This window comes from Mesoplodon densirostris, chromosome 10, assembly GCF_025265405.1.
Source record: "Mesoplodon densirostris isolate mMesDen1 chromosome 10, mMesDen1 primary haplotype, whole genome shotgun sequence".
NCBI classification, from domain to species: domain Eukaryota; kingdom Metazoa; phylum Chordata; class Mammalia; order Artiodactyla; family Ziphiidae; genus Mesoplodon; species Mesoplodon densirostris.
In genome coordinates, this window is record NC_082670.1 from 17,812,816 (window position 1) to 17,829,131 (window position 16,316).

General features: G+C 45.0%; 1 protein-coding gene across 1 annotated transcript; it reads left to right on the forward strand.

Annotated features, from left to right (window-relative positions):
- Window positions 1–2,917: 2,917 nt before the first annotated feature.
- Window positions 2,918–7,852, forward strand: SOX4 (SRY-box transcription factor 4). The gene has a single exon (XM_060109634.1). It carries the CDS (start codon window positions 3,708–3,710, stop codon window positions 5,148–5,150), a length of 1,443 nt encoding a protein of 480 aa, XP_059965617.1. The 5' UTR covers window positions 2,918–3,707; the 3' UTR covers window positions 5,151–7,852.
- Window positions 7,853–16,316: the final 8,464 nt, after the last annotated feature.

The window sequence follows — 16,316 nt, forward strand, 5'->3', positions numbered from 1 at the left end:
GGGAACACTGAGTACTGATTTAGTAGGGGCCACCAAATATCTGGTATTTGGGAAAAAATGTCAGTAATGGAAAACTGGTTACAAAGCATATGAAGTTAGGTAATGAGAACACAGAAATCTTATCTCATTATTTGGTATTCAGGGGCCTAATACATTCCAGTGTGCACATACTCAGTTGGTGAGAAAGATGACTTTAATAAAAGGCCATTTGTCACATGTTTTCTTACATTTTAAGAGGACTACTAACACATAAGCACAAACCTACTTTAGAAGTCTAAGCATTCATATATACTATAATAATCTTAGAGTCAATAGAGATTACTAATATATTTCTTCATTCTAAGAACTTCATTTTTAACATCTCAGATGTCTTACAACTATGGGGATGTTAGTTTCATTGGCAGTTTTTCTCCCTTAACGGCATGTAACTATGGTATGTCTTAAAGACATCGATTAGATTTGTTGAAGTATAGAAAATACATCTGACAATAGAAATAGGCCAATGGATATTATTTTTAGCACACACTTTAAAAACTCTGTGTGCTTTTGTGTGTGTGTGTGTGTGCGCGTGTGTGTGTGCTTTAAACATAAACAAAAGTACTCTGACTGCTTTGATTAACTTCCACTTTTCCCTGATCATATTCACTGGTAGACTCATAAATGGCTTTGGAAATATAATCAATTACACTGATTAAATTATTCACTCACCTTGACTGAAATATCACAAACTAGCCATACCCTCAAATCATTAGTTGGTGCAAATCCGAAAATAAACATAGTATTTATTCTTTTTTTTATTCTGGTGAAAATATTGATTTTATAAATAATAGATCTCTTAGAGTAATTTTTATGTCAGATTGATAACATGTAGGGGTGTGTTGTAGTGGGAATACTAAAGAAAATGAAAAGCCTGATGACACACCCAACTTTGTTATATGCAAAAGAGGTGCCTGTGGGTTTTTTGTTTGTTTTCAAGATTTGTTTCTCCTTCTAAAGGAAAAAATATATAACTTGGGTAACTACTGGTCAAAAATTATTTGCTTTTACCCACAAAAACATTCTTGCTTGTGGTTGATCCTCAGAGATCCAGTCAGATGTCTCCAAAGGGTGTTCTTTCCAGTAAAATTCTAAATCTGACAACCTGGGCCTCTCGCCAACCTACATACTTCAAAAGTTTGACAAGATAAATAGAAATCTGCTGCCTAGCACTAGTTTGATCTGAATCGAAAGCTGACCTAATTGTGTTGGGTTAGCCCTACCTAACCACTTATCACTGGCCTGTAGAAAAACAGTTTACTATTATGGTGTTAGGGAAGACCAATTTTTACTAGAATTTTAATTTTCATACCTTGGAACAAACGTTTGTGGCCAAATTAACATGTATTCTGACTACCTAGGCACCTTTTCTTTGCTGCATTCTTCACGATGCTCGTGAAGTTTCTTTTCAAATCACTGGGATGACAAGGTTGCCACTGTGGTCCTTGGACAGTTCACATCCATGACCTGTAATTATTTTTTCACATTGGTGGCCATCCTCGATTTTAGCCTCTTGAACAACATGCTGCTTCTACTTTAAGGAGTGTCTCTGGAATCTGAATTATCAAGGGAAGGATAACTGCATTCATTGAGGGCTTATTATACATCAAGCTCACTGAACCCTCACAACAACCCTATATGGAGTAGTTCCTAGTGTTCCCACCTCACAGATGAGGAAAACTGAGACTTGGTCACATCCCCAGGGTCACAGGACTAGTAAGAAAGACTAGCAGCCAGGTCTAATATAAATCCAGAGTTTCCATTCTCTTCTGCTACCAGTTACCACTGCCTTCTACAGTTTCTTTGCCTTGGCCTTTTAGTTCCATTTGATTGAAGTAACAAACATATAGGAGAAAAAATATATATATAGGAAAGGAGGAGGAGGGTGTGGGGGAGAGAAGGATGGAGAGTGAAGCTATCTTTAATTTTGATAATGTGGAAAACAAATATTTAGAAAGTAAAATTGATTCCCATTCTTTGCTCACCATTATCACCTTACACAAAACTCTATGGAAATTCTCCCATTGAGTTAACTATGGAACACTGCCTAATGTGTTCCAGTGGAAAGCTCCTCTGTTTGGGCTATCCAGGATTTACAGGGGAGTTTAAATCATTAAATGACCATAGTTAACCCTTGTTTGGTTAAGAGAGCAAGTAATTATTGCAAAAATTCCTCTTCTCTGCCTTCCACAAACAGCACCAAAATAACTCTGAAGGGATTTACACAGTACTTCAACATCTGTGCTGTACCTGGAATTGTTAAAATAACTGTGATGACAGGTGTCTAGGTACCGCTTTCTTAATGATTTTCAATATCTATTGATTTATTGTCATGGCTTCCCCTCCCCCTTTTACATCCTTGGCTTTATGAAGGAGCCGAGGAACTGATTTTGCACTAGAGGCTGATTCTTTATTCCAATACTGAAAAGAACTAATAAAAATAATCACTTGGCTTTTAAGCAGAGAGCTTCCATTTACAGTATTTCACCCTTCCCCCCTTCTAAGCCCCTTGTTATCTAACATAATGGTTAGAATACATTTCCGTCTCTCCCCTTAATAATTTCATGCATTAACATCCTCTTCACACACCGCACACGCACACGCACACGCAGGCACGCACAGCAAAAGGAAAAGAGGCAGCAGAAATCTCAGCTGTACTTCTAGCCCTTTTAAAAAGTTTGCTCTGTAAATTGGAATGAGGTCAGATTTGGAGCTTCTCATTGCACGCGGAGATTATTATTGCATCGGGTTCCAAGCCAATGGGAAGCCCAGGGGAGGGGCTTGGCTCGAGGAAGCGTTGGTTACAGCGGCTGATTGGCCGCGGCCAAGACTGGGAAAGGATAAAGAGACGCGAGGCGGAATTGGGGTCTGCTCTAAGCTGCAGCAAGGGAAACAGTGTGTGAGGGGAAGAGGCCTGTTTCGCTCCCGGGTCTCTAGTTCTTGCACGCTCTTTAAGAGTCTGCATTGGAGGAACTCTGCCATTACCAGCTCCCTTCTTGCAGAAGGGAGGGGGAAACATACATTTATTCATGCCAGTCTGTTGCATGAAGGCTTTTTGGCTTCCTACCTTGCAACAAAATAATTGCACAAACTCCTTAGTACCGATTCCGCCCACAGAGAGTCCTGGAGCCAGAGTCTTTTCTGCTTTGCATTGTAGGAGAGGGACTAAGTGATAGAGACTATGTTGCTTTCCTGAGCTCCTGAGAGCGCTCGTGAACTGGAATCAACTGCTTCAGGGGAAGGAAAAAAAAAAAAAAAAACAACAGACTTGCCTGGGAGGCGGCGAGAAACTTGCATTCGAAGCTTCAGCAACCAGCATTCAAGAAACTCCTCTCCACTTTAGCACGGTCTCCAGGACTCAGGAGCCGAGAGACAGCGCAAACTGCGGCGCGGTGAGACAGAGAAGAGAGAGAGAGAGAAGGAGGGAGACTCTCCAGCCTGGGAACTATAACTCCTCTGCAAGAGGCGGAGTACTCCCGCCCCGCATCTTTTGGAGACTTTTCTCTCTTCGCCCACCTCCGCCCCGGCCGGGAGTTGAGCCGCCCGCTCGGCCGCCGCGCGCGTCCCCCAGCTCGGCGTGCGCTTGGCCCCGGGAGCCGGGAGGGCCCGGCGATTGCGCCGCGGCCGCCGCAAGGGTGTGAGCGCGCGTGGGCGCCCGCCGAGCCGGGGCCATGGTGCAGCAAACCAACAACGCCGAGAACACGGAAGCGCTGCTGGCCGGCGAGAGCTCGGACTCGGGCGCCGGCCTCGAGCTGGGCATCGCCTCCTCCCCCACTCCCGGCTCCACCGCTTCCACGGGCGGCAAGGCCGACGACCCGAGCTGGTGCAAGACGCCGAGCGGGCACATCAAGAGGCCCATGAACGCCTTCATGGTGTGGTCGCAGATCGAGCGGCGCAAGATCATGGAGCAGTCGCCCGACATGCACAACGCCGAGATCTCCAAGCGGCTGGGCAAACGCTGGAAACTGCTCAAAGACAGCGACAAGATCCCTTTCATTCGGGAGGCGGAGCGGCTGCGTCTCAAGCACATGGCTGACTACCCCGACTACAAGTACCGGCCCAGAAAGAAGGTGAAGTCCGGCAACGCCAACTCCGGCTCCTCGGCCGCCTCCTCCTCCAAGCTGGGGGAGAAGGGCGACAAGGTCGGTGGCAGCGGCGGGGGCGGCCACGGGGGCGGCGGCGGTGGCGGGAGCGGCAACGCGGGGGGAGGAGGCGGCGGCGCGAGCAGCGGCGGCGCCAACTCCAAACCCGCGCAGAAAAAGAGCTGCGGCTCCAAAGTGGCGGGCGGCGCGGGCGGCGGGGTCGGCAAGCCCCACGCCAAGCTCATTCTGGCGGGCGGCGGCGGGGGCGGCGGGAAAGCGGCGGCCGCCTCCTCCTCCTCTTTCGCGGCCGAGCAGGCGGGGGCCGCCGCCCTGTTGCCCCTGGGCGCCGCCACCGCCGCGGCCGCCGACCACCACTCGCTGTACAAGACGCGGACTCCCGGCGCCTCGGCCTCGGCGGCGGCCTCGGCCTCCGCCGGCCTCGCGGCCCCGGGCAAGCACCTGACCGAGAAGAAGGTGAAGCGCGTCTACCTGTTCGGCGGCCTGGGCGCGTCGTCCTCGCCCGTCGGCGGCGTGGGCGCGGGCGCCGACCCCAGCGACCCCCTCGGCCTGTACGAGGAGGGGGGCGCCGGCTGCTCGCCCGACGGGCCGAGCCTGAGCGGCCGCAGTAGCGCCGCTTCGTCGCCGGCCGCCGGCCGCTCGCCCGCCGACCACCGTAGCTACGCCAGCCTGCGCGCCGCCTCGCCCGCCCCGTCCAGCGCGCCCTCGCATGCGTCCTCGTCGGCCTCGTCCCATCACTCCTCCTCCTCGTCCTCCTCCTCCTCGGGCTCGTCGTCCTCGGACGACGAGTTCGAAGACGATCTGCTCGACCTGAACCCCAGCTCAAACTTTGAGAGCATGTCCCTGGGCAGCTTCAGCTCGTCGTCGGCGCTGGACCGGGACCTGGATTTTAACTTCGAGCCTGGTTCCGGCTCGCACTTCGAGTTCCCGGACTACTGCACGCCCGAGGTGAGCGAGATGATCTCGGGAGACTGGCTGGAGTCCAGCATCTCCAACCTGGTCTTCACCTACTGAAGGGCGCGCGGGCTGAGAGAAGAGGGCCGGGGGGCGGGGGAGGGGGGCAGAGAGGAAAAAGAAAAAAAGAAAAAAAAAGCGGACAGAGAAAGAGTTGCAAGAGAAAAGGGAAAAAAAAAGGAAAAAGGAAAAGGAAAAAAAAAAAGTGAGCAGGGCCGGCTTGGGCCGCGTCCCGGTGGTTGGAGAGCAGCGCGGCGGCGTTTGGGGACCCGCGCTCCCATCCCCCACCTCCCCGGCCGGAGGGACGCGGCGGAGGCGGAGGTAGACAGGGGCGACCTTTTATTGTTGTTCTTGATGTTGTTGTTGATGGCGAAAAAGCGACTTCGAGTTTCCTCCCCTTTGCTTGAAGAGACCCCCCCCCGCCCCGCACCGCTTCCAACGAGCTTCCGGACTTGTCTGCACCCCCGGCCAGAAGCCGAGTTGGTAGTTTTCTGAGACTGAAGGAATCTCGTTCCTCTCTCATCGCCCCCTTGGTGTTTTATATTTGTTTTTTTTTCTGATCCGGAGAGGAGGAGAAAAAAAAAAATCCAGCGCGCCCCCGGGGGGTTTTGTTCTTAGCTTCCCCGCCCCCATCCTTCTTCGCCACCCCCCCGCAAGAAGACAGAAGGCTCCGGGGAGTCGAATTTGACCGACAGCAGATGTTGGAGGGTCGCACGGACCCGAGCGCCGGGACTGAGAGACTCCACGCTGGCGAATTCCCGTTTTATTTTTGGAGGGTTTTTTTTTTTTTCCCTCTACTTTTTTTTTTCTTTTTTTTTTTTTTTCTTGCCCCTGCAGCCGGAGGAGGAGATGTTGAGTGACCGGCGCTCGGAAATGACCCAAGAACCTAGTTGGAAAGCCACACCAGCCAGGGCGAGGGGCGGGGAGGAGAAAGACACGAACTGGACAGGGGCGAATAATAAAACTGAAATGGATTTGCACGTTGGGGAGAAGGTGGCGGCGTCTCCTGGGCCTCCGCCTCCCACATCTCTGAAATCAGTGAGGTGAGACTTCAAGGCCCGCAGGCGCGGAGGAGAGGAGACTGTTTGATGTGGTACCGGGGCAGTGGAGGGCGAGTGGTGTCGGGGGGGGAAAAAAGGTTTTTTGCTTCTCTTAATCGGAATCGTGATGGTGTTGGATTATTTCACTGGTGGGGTTAATATAGCATGTTATCCTGTCTATCTTTTAAAGATTTCTGTATAAGACTGTTGAGCAGTTTTTAAAATAGTGTAGGATAATATAAAAAGCAGATAGATGGCGCTATGTTTGATTCCTACGACAGAAATTATCACCAGCTTTTTTTCATTCTTAACTCTTTAAAGGATTCAAACGCAACTCAAATCTGTGCTGGACTTTAAAAAACAATTCAGGACCAAATTTTTTCTCAGTGTGTATGTGTTTATTCCTTATAGGTGTAAATGAGAAGACGTGTTTTTTTCCCTCACCGATGCTCCATCCTCGTTTTTTTTTTTTTTTTTTCCTTGTAAATGTAATCAGATGCCATTTTATATGTGGACGTATTTATACTGGCCAAACATTTTTTTTTCTTATTTTGTCCCTTTTTTCTTTCTTTTGCTTTTTTTTCTTTTTACTTCCTCATTTACTCCTTCCTTCCTTTCTTTTTTTCTTTCTTTCTTTCTTTTTTTTTTTCTTGTAGTTGTTGTTACCCACGCCATTTTACGTCTCCTTCACTGAAGGGCTAGAGTTTTAACTTTTAATTTTTTATATTTAAATGTAGACTTTTGACACTTTTAAAAAAACAAAAAAAGACAAGAGAGATGAAAACGTTTGATTATTTTCTCAGTGTATTTTTGTAAAAAATATATAAAGGGGGTGTTAATCGGTGTAAATCGCTGTTTGGATTTCCTGATTTTATAATAGGGCGGCTGGTTAATATCTCACAGTTTAAAAAAATCAGCCCCTAATTTCTCCATGTTTACACTTCAATCTGCAGGCTTCTTAAAGTGACAGTATCCCTTAACCTGCCACCAGTGTCCATCCTTCGATCTCAGTCCTATGAAAAGGGGGAGGAGAATTAGCCAAACACTGTATAATTTTAAGAAAAACAATTTTTTTAAGCAAAATACTGTTGTATCCAGAGGCTTTAAAACTGGGGCATTTACAGCAAAAAGGGATCCTGTAGCTTTAACTTGTAAACCACATCTTTTTTGCACTTTTTTTATAAACAAAAACGTGCCGTTTAAACCACTGGATCTATCTAAATGCCGATTTGAGTTCGCGACACTATGTACTGCGTTTTTCATTCTTGTATTTGACTATTTAATCCTTTCTACTTGTCGCTAAATATAATTGTTTTAGTCTTATGGCATGATGATAGCATATGTGTTCAGGTTTATAGCTGTTGTGTTTAAGATTGAAAAAAGTGGAAAACATCTTTGTACATTTAAGTCTGTATTATAATAAGCAAAAAGATTGTGTGTATGTATGTTTAATATAACATGACAGGCACTAGGACGCCTGCCTTTTAAGGCAGTTCCATTAAGGGTTTTTGTTTTTAAACTTTTTTTTGCCATCCATCCTGTGCAATATGCCGTGTAGAATATTTGTCTTAAAATTCAAGGCCACAAAAAAACAACGTTTGGGGGAAAAAAAAAAGAAAAAAATCATGCCAGCTAATCATGTCAAGTTCACTGCCTGTCAGATTGTTGATATATACCTTCTGTAAATAACTTTTTTTGAGAAGGAAATAAAATCAGCTGGAACTGAACCCTAAATCTTGACTTTTGTCATTATTAAGCCCAGAGCCTAAGATTGGAAGGGCCCTATGGTTTCTAGAAACTACACCATCTGCCTTAGCTTTGAAACAAGTGAGTTTCAGAGAGGCCTGTTAAATGCCATCTTATTAAGAAATAATTACTAAGTTCCTCTCGCCGAGATTTTGCAGGCCCTAACCCTGAAAGGATGCTGTCAGCTGAGTATGTGTCAACTCTACATGCTTTCTAGGAATTTTCTGAGTTTACCCCATTTAAATAAGCGCCCTTTGTCTTGAATTTTAAAAAGTGGGGAGGGGCAACATGGACAGAATTCCTTACAGATGAAACCTGCTGGCTGATCTTTTTTTTAACTTTGTGGTCCTAAAGCTGCTTTCTCCTTGACTTGCCCAGAGTTACCAGCGGCTAGAATTGTTTCCCACAGATTAAGAAAAAATATGCCTGTTAAATTATCAATATATTGTGGTGGAGAAAGGCATTACCAGTTATGAGATATAAAAGTATCCATTTTTTCCTCAAAGAGAGAAAGCTTCACGTGGTGCCAAAATCTCCATTTTGTGCCATGACCAACGTGGTTATTCATGTAAATGAAAAGCAACAGTAAGGGTGACCTGGAGAAGTTGGCTCCGTAAGGGCTAAGAGGAAAGATTCGCCCCCCACTCCCGCCCCCAAATCTGGGAATAGCACACATTCAGCTAGTGGAGATTTATACTTTCTATAGTCATCAGGCACAGTATTAATGAGACGTGTATGCAAGGAGAAAAAAGTGCCTTGAATTTCCTAAGGCCTGTTGGTATTTGGTTTGGAGCCTGCACCTTGCTAAGGGGCACAATTTACTGTTTACTTTGAGGGTTAACAATTTCCATTAACTAGCAAAAACCCATCTTCCCTTCCAAATGTTTGTTTAAAATGTCTGCTTTATATGTCTTCTAGTTTTTCAGCACTGGAGAGGAGGGGTTAATAAGCAGACGTATGTGGAAATAACCCTTTAATCATCAGGATTGCTTGTAGGTAAGGAAGTCTCCTTCATCCTGGAATGTACAGCTGGACGAAGAGATTTTTGGAGGCTGTAGTCCAAAACAAGCAATTTTTTTGGTCAATGAAAAGCAATAATTCCCCCCTCCAAAATAATACAACTATCACGTTTCAGTATAATTTCATCTTTTAAAGATCATTTTAGCTACTAGTCTCCAAATTTTTCTTTCATGTATTCACATACATTTAGTTTTAATTGCATTTGTGTTCTGTAATGGTAATATCGTTTTTTTAAAAAGATCTTAAAAAAAAACCCAACATGGTATCTTAAGTTTCTTCAAAGACTTTTGTAAAAGGACTCTTCTACAAAGTGCTTTAATTTTTGTTCATGGTAGTGATAGTATGATTGTTTAGTTTTTTCAGATCCAAAGTATGAAAACCTTGATGTAAATGAAGACTGTATGTTGTAATTTTTTAAGTATATTTTATTTTGTAGGGTTCTCCTGCTAGAACTACATTTATTCTTCCTTGACTTTCCATATAAGGACAGATGCTTTAACTATTTAAGAATTTTGATAACATGGCTTTAAAAACAAAAGGTTAAGTAAAGTGTGTGTCCTTCCTAGGAGATGATAGAGTAAATGTAGGAAACATTTTTGTACTTTCTTTCCTCTGAATCAGTTTTTATTCATAAGGGATACTTACGTGTTAGGTGGTACAAGGCATAATAAACCTGAGAGACCAAATAGTTTAGTATGACTTTTTCTTTCAGATAATTTGGATCAATAGAAAACAAATTTCAAATTTTAAGAATAAGAAGCCACTTTTCTTTAGAGATACTCCTCTGGCCCTGGGCTCCATTAGAAATGTGAATCAGTAATACTTGCTTAAGCAAGTTTTGTCGGTTCCTAGTTGAATACCTATTAAGTGCCAAGAAAAAATGTAAGCTGATAGGCTGGGCTGAGTGCCTGGATTTTCTGCTCACATTGCTTGGTGGGGGGAACCGGGGCAGGGGTGCTGGAGGCATTAAGGGATTCTGAAGAAAGTGAGAAAGCAAAGGGCTGGGACGTGGACATCCACATCTACCAACTCTTCCCTGGGTTTATGGGGTACCCAGGAATCAGAACACATGGTTTGGATAATGCTAGCGTTCAGAATATTTAATCATAAATTTAAAATAATTTATTTTAAAGGAGCATCTGGATAGATCCATATGTCAAGAAAACACTAAGAATTCTGGTAAGAATACAAATCCATCTTACCCATTTGGATTTCTCAGGGTGGAAGGTTGGTATGCTTTATTTTTCTTTGTGGTTATTTTATTATGCCTTTTTTTTTTTTCCCCTCCTTTGAGTCCTGTAGTACAATATCTCTCTAACCCATATTTACTAACGTTTACCCTACCCGCCCTATTCTCCTGGAAAATTATCTCCCTATCCATTTTCAGATCTTCACTCTGGCTATCATTTGAAAGCCAAAGGGGGAGGGAGGGAAGCCATTCCAGACATCTGGTGTTCAGACTCTGCTAGAAACCTGCCAGATTCCCGCTTGCCCCAGGGTAAAGCACAAAATTCGTATGCCGCCATCCAAGGTCCTGCACACAATGAAATGCCCACCTTTCCAGTTCTCCAGAAAGAATTCCAGTCCAGTGGTCTCTCCCATTGGACTGCAATTGTTGAAAGGCAGGAACTAGACCTTAAATAATTAGTTTCCCCAAATTTACCTTCTCTGTTTTGTGGCATACAGTAAAAATGTTATTGTTATTTATTGAACTTACATTGTTTCATTGGCACTTTAAGAGCTTCCAAAATGCCTTTGCATATTAGGCTTTATTATCACAGCTGTGGTAAGGAGGGAGCCTTGGATTTATTGAAAGCCTGGGTTACAATGCTACCTCTTAGACCAACCAGCTGTGAAGGATGTTCACATTTCTTAGCCTCCTTAAGCCTCAGTGTTCTAAGCTGTTAAATAGAAAGAATGCTATGTGACATATAAAGCTATTGTGAGAATCTAGTGGAATAACACATGGAGCATATCTGGCATCAAGCCTGGCCTCTTGTATGGGCTCATTAAATGCTAGTTCCTTACCTCATGGGTTGTTCTAAAAAGATAATTCATGTTCAAGCCTAGCACAGTGCAAGCAATATAGAAGGTACCAAGTTCTTAAAAAGAAAACTCTGGAATTGGTGTCTCCTCATCTGCTACATGAACCCTCACATCTCAGAATTACCCCAAGATTCTTGTTAAGGGCAAAGATGATAAAGATTATCAGACTCTGGGGGCGGGGCCCTAAATAAGCCTCCATATACAATGCTCACTGAAGTTGGAGAATCATTGCCTCCACGGTCATTTAACATTTTCTCCTAATAAATATGCAGCAAGGGCTTATTACCACCTTTTGCTCCATGGAGAAATGGAATTCAGAGTGGCTCAATGAGGTCACGAGGTCAGAAGTGAGAGAAACAGCACTGGAATCCCTTCTCTTGAGCCCTAGTTCCGATTTCCAGAAATAGCTGTCTTCTGTACTTTAGTCGTAGAGATAAGAGACTTAACCCAGGCCTTAAGTTGGAGAGAAGGATTGGCAGTCCTCTGACTTCCTGTCCACTTCCCAAGGATGCCCTCCAACCTCCCTAGTTGAAAGGGTAAGTGTAAGTAATTAGCTGTGCATACGTATCTATGTTCCAGTTCAACAAATGTGAGCTAAGATAAAAGATCAACTCAGGGAGTAAGTTTTGGAAGAAGTAACTGAGGCAGAAGAGAATAGGAACAGTATAAACATGGTGAGTGGAACTTCTGCTTTGCTATCTAAAAGTGAGATAATTGGAAATTATTCAGAGGAGTGTACTCAGCCTTTATAGAGAGAGCTACAACCTACCCATTATATCCTAATGAGATTGACCGTTGGCTACAGTTAACTTGAAGGGTTTTATGGTTTCCTGCATGTGTTGTTTTCCTTCTCAATGTTAAAAAGAAGAAGAAAAAAAAGTCTCACATCACCAAACGGTATTTCCCAGGGGGCTGTTGGAGCAGGCTGCTGCATTTTGGTGTGTGCCTTAGTTAACAATGCACCTTCATGTGTGTATGTCTGTGGATCCAGGTGATAATAAATTTAGCCTATTTTTATTTTCTTCTGACAGGTTCAATTCAGGGCAATTGGTTTATGGAGTACTGCCAGACAGACCAGGCCTAAGTCAGGGCAGGAAGCTTCATGTTAGAGCCTTCCTTTACCCTGCAGACTTGTTCTTTAAGGACCAAGTTGTAACTCATTTTAGCACCAGTACACAAAATTGCTTTCCATTTTTGCATCACTCATACCACATTCAGATGATATTCTACTTGAATTTGTTTTTGGTTTTTTTTAAGGATAGGATAAGAGAAGAAACAAATATCATATTTATCATCATTTAGCCTGCTTGGTACTTTAGATATTTTCCCCAGTATATAATTCTTTGGACCAGTTGTTAGACAACTAATGAAAGTGCTGTTTCCTTTCACAACATACAACTGAAAGACTGGAGGCAATGAAAACACTGAGCATTATCTTTAGTAGGCTCTCAGCGTAGTGAATGCCCAGCAGTGTAGCATGATGATTGGCTAGAATGTATGGTACATATAACTGCTTTCATAAAAGCTGAGCAGCCAGGCCCTGTTTAACGATCAATTAGCTCTGGTTGTATGTGTGGTTAATTGCCACTTTCTTACCAGGGCTTGTCCTAGCTTCCCCAGCTCCAACACCTAAAACCTGTGAAAATAGTCTCTTCTGGAACTCCTGACCTTCAGTCTTGGCCTCTGCTTTCTCCCTCCCCTTTCCCACACTCCCAGTACTTCGGGCCTTTTATCTCTCTTGCCTGCCAATCCCCTGAGACTTTGAATAATTTATTTGAAGTTCCTGGGAAGTTGTGGGGCTGTAGTCTCAAAACACATTGCACTTTGTTCCTCCCCTGGCAGAATTAGGTCCAGAAACCTGTCTTTGAAAGAGGTGGTGCTGGGCTTCCCTGGTGGCGCAGTGGTTGAGAGTCCGCCTGCCGATGCAGGGGACACGGGTTCGTGCCCCGGTCCAGGAAGATCCCACATGCCGCAGAGTGGCTGGGCCCGTGAGCCATGGCCGCTGAGCCTGTGCGTCCAGAGCCTGTGCTCCACAATGGGAGAGGCCACAACAGTGAGAGGCCCGCGTACCGCAAAAAAAAAAAAAGAAAGAGGTGGTGCTAAGGACGTTTGGGAATTTGCTAACAGTTATAATTTGGTTTCTGGGTGAGCACCCAAAGAATCCGAAAGCTGGAGGGGAATAAAACTGGGGTGGAGGGCCTCCCTGGTGGCGCAAGTGGTTGAGAGTCCGCCTGCCGATGCAGGGGATACGGGTTCGTGCCCCGGTCTGGGAGGATCCCATATGCCGCGGAGCGGCTGGGCCCGTGAGCCATGGCCGCTGAGCCTGCGCGTCCGGAGCCTGCGCGTCCGGAGCCTGTGCTCCGCAACGGGGGAGGCCACAACAGTGAGAGGCCCGCATACCGCAAAAAAAAAAAAAAAAAAAAAAAACTGGGGTGGAGTTTGGGGAGGTGTTGCTGAAGGTGAAAAGTACTTTACCCAAAGACTATCTACAAATAGTGTCTCTCAAGATTTTAATAGGTGTTCTGTGGTCAAGTAAATTAAAGAAATGCTGGGGCCTCCCTGGTGGCGCAAGTGGTTGAGAGTCTGCCTGCCGATGCAGGGGATACGGGTTCGTGCCCCGGTCTGGGAGGATCCCATATGCCGCGGAGCGGCTGGGCCCGTGAGCCATGGCCGCTGAGCCTGCGCGTCCGGAGCCTGTGCGTCCGGAGTCTGTGCTCCGCAACGGGGGAGGCCACAACAGTGAGAGGCCCGCATACCGCAAAAAAAAAAAAAAAAAAAAAAAAAGAAAGAAATGCTGTAAGAAGATTTCCATTTTTTATTGTTATATCAATGTATATTTTTTCATATCTGTGCAAACATGTAAGAGTTTTTCTTGAGTAGCTCCTAGAAATAGAATTGCTAAATCTTAGTGTTATAGACATTGGCTTGTGACAGTTTTTCCACCCTGGAGCTGGTTGGGTATGAAGTGGGGTGGATGTTGAGAAAAATCAGTGATAGGTCTAAGTGAATAAATTAGACTGAAACAATCACTTTACGCTCCCCGCTCTGCGCCCAGAGGGTGAATAGATTCTTTTAGCATGTAAAAAGGGACATCTGCAAATCATGTTGAGATGATTTTCTATGCTTAGTGTCTGATAAACATACATGATTCGAAAAACAGAACAATTACAGAAATAGCCTTGACCCTCACATGGTGACAGAGTATAGGGATTTTAGCACTATGGAAATGAACATGAGGACAGGTTCAGCTCCCTCTGGTCTTTTTCTTCTTCTATTAGAATTCACCAGGCTGATTCCCATTCCTGTGTTACTGGCTCTACTTTTTTTAGGCTCTGTGATTGCAAAAAACACTCACTCGAGTAACTTGAAATCATGGGGCTTTATTGCAAAGAAAAGCATGACTATCAGGGAATTAGAAATTTCATGAGCATTCCGAGAGAAATATCATTCAAGATACATGGCTCTAGTGAGCAGGTTAATCGGTTGCCTAATTTAGCATCAAGACTGCAAAAATATTAATACTGACCTGATAGTCTCTTGGACTTCCTATGTGTCTTGACTTTCTCCCAACACTAAATTCTTGATTCTTTTCTCCTTATCTGATCCTTCAAATTCCCTTTTTTTTTTTTTTTTTTTGCAGTACACAGGCCCCTCACTGCTGTGGCCTCTCCCGTCACGGAGCACAGGCTCCGGACGCGCAGGCTCAGCGGCCATGGCTCACGGGCCCAGCCGCTCCGCGGTATGTGGGATCTTCCTGGACCCGGGCACAAACCCGTGTCCCCTGCATCGGCAGGCGGACTCTCAACGACTGCGCCACCAGGGAAGCCCTCAAATTCCCTTTTAAGACAGAATTTCATGTGCTCAGTTACTTCATCATTCACTTGCCCGGCAGTAAATTGGCTGCTTCTGGGTTATATGCCCACTTCTAGACCAATCATTGAGTGTCTACCCACTGATTAGTTGAGTCTATTCTTCACTCTCTCATCCCTCCTTTTTTACCTTTGCTCCAGGGATCTGAAAGCCCTCACTTCCTCTTACATTCCTTCTTTGCTCTCCTTATACTCCAGGATGGCAAGCCCAAGGTCCACAAAGCAGTGCGCTTCCTCCTCTACAATCCGCAGTATCCTCACTTGAAACAGTTTGGCTTTTATCTACTTGATAGACTGATTTTTTTCCCTGTAGCTTTAATTTTGTCGCTAAGACTTAGAGATATAAACACAAGGATGAAGTATACCACATTCTAAAGAGAGTGCTCAACATTGGCGGCCAGAGAAAGCCCCTTCCCCAATCGTCCAGAGCAGAATTGATCCTAATATAATCAATATTCTCCTTCTCACCACCCCACCACCGTCCGCAAGTCCAAATAAGCAGAAGATGGGAGAAAGGGAAGGAAGAGAGTCAGAGACCTGAAACATCTTTGAGGGGAGCACAGTGGGTCCTCACGCCATTGTATTTGGTCATCGGCTTATTTGTTCTGCCAGAGAGAGAGAGAGAGGAGGGCTGGAGGGGTTTGTTGATTATCTGCCTTCTACTGTTTGACTCAGGAAGGATATGAGTTTGCACAGATCAAGTACACTGAAGTAGGAGTCTGAGAAAACTGTGAGGAGTACTTTGGGAGCCAGAATTAGAAAAGTAAGGAAGAATCCAAGCTGGAACCCTCCAGGACAGGGAGAATAGGGCTGTTCCTCAGAAGAACCCACATATGTGCCCTTGGGAAAAACAGCATTTGGATAATCACCCATCAGAAGGCCATCAGTGACCAGTAGGTGTTCGCTGGAGAATCAACACAAAGAGAGGATTCCAGCCCTGGGCAGTTCAGTGAAGGGATATTCACATTGTTGTCTCTCCTTGCTCCCTCCCCCAACACACTGGAGGAGTTATGCTTTGAAGCGGTATGGGAGGAAAGTATTTTTCCACTCCAAGCTGCTGAAGTTGACTCTGGAAAGGCAAGGAGAGGCGATCTGAGTCAAGTTTGAGGGTAAATGTAAAAATTGTATTTGCTTTTTAAAAATTGGAAGTGACCAGAAAGTTATGGACCATACCATCATGTCAGTAGATGCTCTAGTTTGGTTTTTTTTTTCCTGCCCTGTGATGCCAGTCTTATCACACTATATTCTACGGGTGGAACATCCATGTGGCAAATTAGCAAAAGATATTTGGGGATGGGCGTGAGGCTATTTTAAAAATAAGTAAGAAAGGGAGTCCATCCTCTCCAGTCATCATGAAGCCCCAAAATTCCCTACTCCCTTCCTTTCTCCTTTAGACAGATGTGCTCAAAGAAATCCACACATAAACATACAACCAGAACAGTTCCCCTTTCACTTATTTTACATAAAAAATTATGCTTAAAAAAAGTGGGGAAAAAAACCCCCAC

Bases quoted from the DNA above. Each gene is read 5' to 3' on its own strand.
- SOX4 (XM_060109634.1), top strand. From the start codon at position 3,708: ATGGTGCAGCAAACCAACAACGCCGAGAACACGGAAGCGCTGCTGGCC.